General features: G+C 35.2%; 1 protein-coding gene across 1 annotated transcript in view; it reads left to right on the forward strand.

Annotated features, from left to right (window-relative positions):
- Window positions 1–2,414: 2,414 nt before the first annotated feature.
- LOC107658143 (chloride intracellular channel protein 2-like) overlaps window positions 2,415–6,651 on the forward strand; it is a 6,403-nt gene continuing 2,166 nt past the window's right edge. The window contains exons 1-4 of the mRNA XM_016446604.1: window positions 2,415–2,484; window positions 4,729–4,838; window positions 5,276–5,401; window positions 6,021–6,121. Coding sequence (XP_016302090.1) covers window positions 2,431–2,484; window positions 4,729–4,838; window positions 5,276–5,401; window positions 6,021–6,121 — 391 coding nt within the window. The 5' untranslated portion in view covers window positions 2,415–2,430. The remainder of the gene's footprint in view (window positions 2,485–4,728; window positions 4,839–5,275; window positions 5,402–6,020; window positions 6,122–6,651) is intronic.

Raw genomic sequence — 6,651 nt, forward strand, 5'->3', positions numbered from 1 at the left:
ACTAAACAGCTCACAGCTCGGATCTGTTAGTCATAGTATCCTGTTGGCTCCAGGCTCATTTCCTGTGCTGGCCGAAGTGGAACTCACTTAATTTCCAGGATTTGTTAGGAGTTTCCATGTCAGGCTCTTGTTTTGTATATATACAGTACAGTATTATCACCAGCCTCTTTAAACTTTTAGGGATAGTTCATCTCAAAATTAAAGAAATGACATCATTTACTCATCCTTAAGGCATTGAAAACATTTTTTCTTTCTTCTGTGGAACAGAAAAAGGATATTTAGCCAAATGTCAGAGCTGACATATCTTCCAAATATTTTTTATAGGGATCACGGGCTGACAAGCTTCATCATTAATATAGTCAGTTAGTTGTACACTATATTGTTTATTCATCTTATTTTATCTCATTTAACATGGAAGTGAGCTTTTTTTATTCTGATTCATTAGTAACTAATAACTAGGTAAATAATTAGAAGAATAATGACGCACGGTAAAATGATTTGCACTACAAACCAATGTGTTTACAAGTACAATAATACATAAAAATAATATGATAAGAAATACAAGTTAGCAATGTAAAGCAGCATAAGCTGTTTTGTACAGCTAAAAATAAGTGGAAGCGGATAATATCAGAAGCCTCACATTCAAGTTACAAATGGTTGTCCGCTCTTACAATAAAAATAAGGTGGCTATGTTACAAAAATGTTGCTTTAAAATTCTAGCTTGACAAACGTGGTCATTTAGGCTACTTTTACTATATGGAAAAGAGAAGATTGGACATTCTACTAAATAAGTCATTTAGGTTTCAAACACACATGAGCGTGATTAAACAATGAATTTAAATTTTTGGGTGACTGTCCCTTTAAAATGGTCCACTTTTAAAAGTCTTTTTGAGGAAAGAACAAAACACCTCCTTGCTTTCTTGAGGTCTTTTTTCATAAAATAGTTAGGTGTCTGCTTTTTACGGTAGTATTGTTTCAAACTAGTGTGAATTCCCCAAAATGATGCAATACATACCCTTAATATAACATCTGTGTGCTGAATGAGGAAATGAAACTCTTTCCCATTAGTGTTTATTTAAGAGGTTGAAAACATGTAACTTTTTTAAGAATGACATTGCCACTATAATTTAGATGATTTTTTAGTCAGTTGGTATAAGAGATGAATTTTATGGTTTAAGTTATTCTGAGAGTGTTTCCGTGTTAATATTCGCAGTTATGAGGGCAAGCCATGAGATGACAGAATTGTTGCCTCTGACTCAAACTGCGTCTGTGACTCAAGAGGACTGCACAGGGAATGAGGGGAACTACCTATTTGTTTAAAAAGAACCAATCCCTTGAGAGTGATCACATACCCACACCCTCAGTTGTCCATTAACACACAACTGTGTGTATCTTAGCAATAGACTTCTGTTGTTTTATATAAACTATATGACTAACTCTACCATACACACTACTACCACAGAAAACTGCATTATATATATATATATATATATATATATGTGTGTGACGTCCCCGAATGTTCCCCAAGGGATGTAGCTTACATTTTGAGTTCTCCCACACGTTCTCCTGTGTCTCAACTGATTTCAAAAGTGAAATCTGGTTGTTTCTGAACGTTTTACCAGGGGTTACTGGAAGTTAGAAAAATTCCAGAGAAGAAGATAATATGAAAGAATAGTATGAGTCAGAATCAAATGAACTGAATCTTTCAAACAAGGGGAAGAGAAAGTGGCATCGCTCTGTGGTCTGACATCTGAAAGCAATTATACGTTTTCTTTAAAGTGAAAGTTAAAGTGGATCAACTGATTTATATTAAACAGCCCCTACATTACACTGCTGAAAGAAGCACATTGTGATTGAACATATGGGAGGGAGGAATGTTAGTTCAGTTCCAGCAGAAACACACGTCTGTGTTAAGTGTTAATAGTCTACATGAATGGAATGTGGCCCCTGCTTCACGTCTGAGATAACACTGTGATGGAGTGTAAATGCATGTTGGATAAAATGAAAAGCTATTTTTGAGCTCTCTGTCGCATTCTGGCAGCAGAGTTATATAGCTGGGGTCACGCCCATCCTCTCTAGCCTCCCTCCCTCCTGACTTTTAAAGTCTGTTGCCTGAGGGAAACAGCAGAAAGCAAGAGTGATGGAGTGTAAATGCATGTTGGATAAAATGAAAAGCTATTTTTGAGCTCTCTGTCGCATTCTGGCAGCAGAGTTATATAGCTGGGGTCACGCCCATCCTCTCTAGCCTCCCTCCCTCCTGACTTTTAAAGTCTGTAGCCGGAGGGAGACAGCAAACAGCAAGAGTCTGACTAACTTTCACACATTACAGCTGCTTACCAATCTTTTGGGGGATCTTCAACTCTCTGGTAATTTGTGGAATACTTTTCACGGAGGTCTGGACTAACTAAAGTCGTTTTCCTGCTGAAGAAAATGGCACTCAGACAAGACTCAGATAAAGAACCACGAATTGAGCTCTTCATAAAGGTCAGTTGTTAAACTTTAGTTTTAGTTGGTCAGATACTGTTATTCCAAATTAAAATAATATTCAAATTCAAATTATATTAAATATAACTATTATATAAATATAAAACAATACTATATAAATGTAAAATAATAGCTATAATATATTTAATAAATCTATTTTGAAAATAAAAATAAATATAATTTATTTATAATAAAAATAATTTAAAAATCAACCATTTAAATCATCCAGTAATCTGAATATTGAGGTGGGGACGTGTCAACAGAGCATGTGTCAACTGTGATTAGGTCCGTTATTATGTATTCCTTATTGTTGGAATAATGATGTTAAACTCACTGAATTATACTAACTTTTTATTGAATGGTTGTAGTTAATAAAATAGTTTATGTACATCTCGCCTCTTATTATCCACTTATGATATCAGTGTAATTTATTTCTGATTGACAAAGGGAAAAATAATTCACACTCTTATAGACTAAATAAAAAAAATTGCTTGTGACTTCTTGAGCCATTTGGCAAAATTGGATTAATGGTGGATTTACACTCTATCAGTGCTTTCCGTTAGGGAAGGTTTTCATTTGGGCACCATGAATCAGAGGTTGACATGGGCATCACCGTCAACTCAGTTAACACATGTACTACTGAAAATTGGATAGTATGGTTGATATATAACTGTTCTCTCTTACACTGCTCTTTATCTGACATACAGACAGGACTGAGGTCATCTTATCAACAAACACACACACACAGAAATACTGGCAGCTCTTGGCTCCCTGTCGTCACACCCATAAACATGCTTATACATTTCCTATACTGTAGATCCCATTACCATGCTTTACCAGTCTAGATACAATTCATGAACTAAATGAGTAGGATATGGATGAGTGGTGACCTTTAGATCCCAAAGATCATCAAAGCTTTCTAGATGGTCACCAAGTTATTTATAATTCACTTGTTTATGTTCTTATTTGAAAAGATGTGCATCATGGGCAATAGAAGCATTGTGCAGATCTGTTATCTCCCTCTTCTAGACAATTCCTGCTTTTCCTCTATTTGGATCAAGCTCTTGAATTGTCCACCCACACCCACACAATACATGGGCTATTTATGTCCTATTCTTTTTGAAGGGAGGGACACATTTAGTTAAAAAATAAAAGCTATCCATCAATAATAACAGACTGCTGGGGGTCTCAGAGACCCCAATTGTGCTAAAATATCTTAAGAACATACTGACTACATTTACGTACATTTAAGAAAATGGTTTGTTCAAAAAAGCAGCAGTCTGAAACATTATGTAAACACAAATGCTGTTTCCTTATGCTACATTCTAAAAAAAAAAAAAAATCTGTTTTAATTTTTCACAGGTTTTTTACCGGTATTTTGAATGATGAATTGCATTGTGTTGTGTTTTAGGGTTAAAGGAAATGACCTTAAACTTAATGCCCGGATAATGTCCCGTCTGGAAACCAGTACCTGCCAATAACTTTCTGTCTTTCTTCAGATTTTTTTCTCAAAACAGTTTAACATACCTGGATACATGGAAAGTTGTGGAGAAAGCAAATCACTTGTATAAAGTACTGTTTAAAAGTTTGGGGTTAGCTATTTTTTTTCTCGAAGGAAATTAATACTTTTATTTAGACGGGATGTATTACATTGATTAAAAGTGACAGTAAAGACATTTATAATGTTTAATGCTGTTATTTTAAACTTTCTATTCATTAAAAAATCCTGTTTCTACAAAAATATTAAGCAGCAGCACAACTGTTTTCAGCATTGATACTAATAAACCTTTTGTGAGTGCCAAATCAGCACACTGAAACAACACTGAACCCCACTGACTTTTTGAAGTTTATTGACACTGATACATTCTTCTTGTACACTAACATCTTTTTCTATGTTCCACAGAAGAAAGAAAATCTTAAAGAAAAATAGGTTTGAAATGACATGAGGGTTAATAAATGACAACAGACTTAATTTTTGGGATGATCTAAATCAGAAAAAAAAAACATAAGACAATTTTTTAAAGGGAAAATAAAGATTCATTTCGACTGGGTTATTAATATTTTTATGAGTCTCTTGGATTCCAAACATAAAAAACAGTACAGTCAATCTTAACAGAACATGAGGGTTAAGGAAATCTACAGTGTGTGCTTCTCTGTCTACGAGTATGTGACTTAGTGTCTAGTCTGTGCTTATGTGTTACCTACCATGGATTTCTCTTTGTTTGGTTTTTTTTTCAACTCAAGGCCGGTCATGATGGAGAGAATGTGGGGAACTGTCCCTTCTGTCAGAGACTCTTCATGGTTCTTTGGCTGAAAGGAGTCAGGTTCACAGTAACCACTGTTGACATGAGGAAGTGAGTGTCAAATTAAGCTTTCATATCTCTGAAACACGACGATAAGGCTATCTAATGGAATGGAATTCAGTAGACAAATAGAGAAATCTGAGGAACTGTGGGCTAGCACCAGACTGAATTTGATAACACTGGGGGTGGGGGCGGTCATTGTACTACAAACATGATCAAGGCAGTGAAAACTCTCCAATTGCACTGTTCCCAACTAAATCTTCTAAAGCAAATGCAGCTTTCACCCATTTACCAGCTGGACACTCCCATATCCGTGTGCTTTGAGTGGTTAAATTGTGTTTAATATTGAGATTAATATTTTAAAGCAGCATTAATCACTTTAGGTCTCATTCAAAGACTCTCCATATACAATAAATTACTTCATATTGACCATGTCCGCACCCTGTGGCTTACACTCCCTCTGCTTTGCTCCACCCTGTGTTGTTTAGGAAGCCAGAAGAGCTCAAAGACTTAGCTCCAGGTACCAACCCTCCTTTCCTCCTGTACAATGGCACACTGAAGACTGACTTCATTAAGATCGAAGAGTTCCTGGAGACCACCCTCGCCCCTCCCCGGTACTGTGCATGTCTGTTAGCTCATGTAATGCCATATCAAACATATTGGCTTCACTTTGACAAAAGTTCCATAAACATATTATTCTAGTGTTATTCTGTCATAAATCAAATGGCTGCACTTATTTAAGTAATATCTAATGTATTGACATTGCTGTAATAAAACATCCACATCAAAGACTTTCCACCCAGTACTTCAGAATGGTTCTTGCTGACTTATTTTATCTTGATGGTTCCAGAGATATTAGAATTCCAGCACTGAAATAAATGAATACTTTTATTCAGCAAACATGCATTAAATTGTTCTTTAGAACTTTCTATTAATCAAAGAAACAATATTACTGTTTTAATGTAGTTATGATCAAATAGCTATATTTTTGGCCAAATAAACACAGTATTGATGAGCATAAAATTTCCTACAGACTCCAAAATTTTTAATAGTGTGCCTATGACAAAATATTTTTAAAATAAAACCCTATGGCATATTTAACATGTATTATGTATATAGACAAGCTTAAGCACTTTTTAAACGTCAGCATTATTATGTGAATGTTGTTGGATGTCTATCTTTTGGGTGTGTGAAGACTGGCTATAAATATTTCTCTCTTTCTGATCCTGTCAGCTATCCTCATCTCAGCCCCCGCTACAAAGAGTCTTTTGATGTTGGTGCTGACATTTTTGCCAAGTTCTCCGCATTCATCAAGAACAGCCCAAACAATGCTTGTAAGTTTCATTCACAACCAAGACACATATATATACATATACATGAAATGAAAAAAAAAAGTTTTCCTTACTTGTTTACAAAGCCATAACAACTTAGTGTCTAGAACTAGCCTACATTTTACGCCACAAATTCATGATGCTTTTTGCTAGTTCAAAAGGTGTGTTGTGTCTAAAAGTGCAGTAACATTAGGGAAAAAGTTTATTGTCTACTGTCAGTATTGTAGCAAATAGTGATAGTATGAATCACATTCTCATACACAAGTCACCAGCTTGATGGTCAACGTGGAAAATACTGTTGCGAAATCTGCTTGAGAAGTTTCTAGGACCTTATTTGAGTAGCACAGCACGATTGTGTGATATTGCCTTTATACAGTAGTTCATTAAATAAGAAGTTAATATTGAGTAACTTACATTTTAGACACAATATTGCAAAGAAAGTTCCAAACACAGCCACAGCTACAGGTGCATCTCAATAAATTAGAATGTCGTGGAAAAGTTCATTTATTTCAGTAATTCAACTCAAATTGTGA

The sequence above is a fragment of the Sinocyclocheilus anshuiensis genome, unplaced genomic scaffold (assembly GCF_001515605.1).
Source record: "Sinocyclocheilus anshuiensis isolate Anshui unplaced genomic scaffold, SAMN03320099.WGS_v1.1 scaffold227, whole genome shotgun sequence".
Lineage (NCBI taxonomy): Eukaryota > Metazoa > Chordata > Actinopteri > Cypriniformes > Cyprinidae > Sinocyclocheilus > Sinocyclocheilus anshuiensis.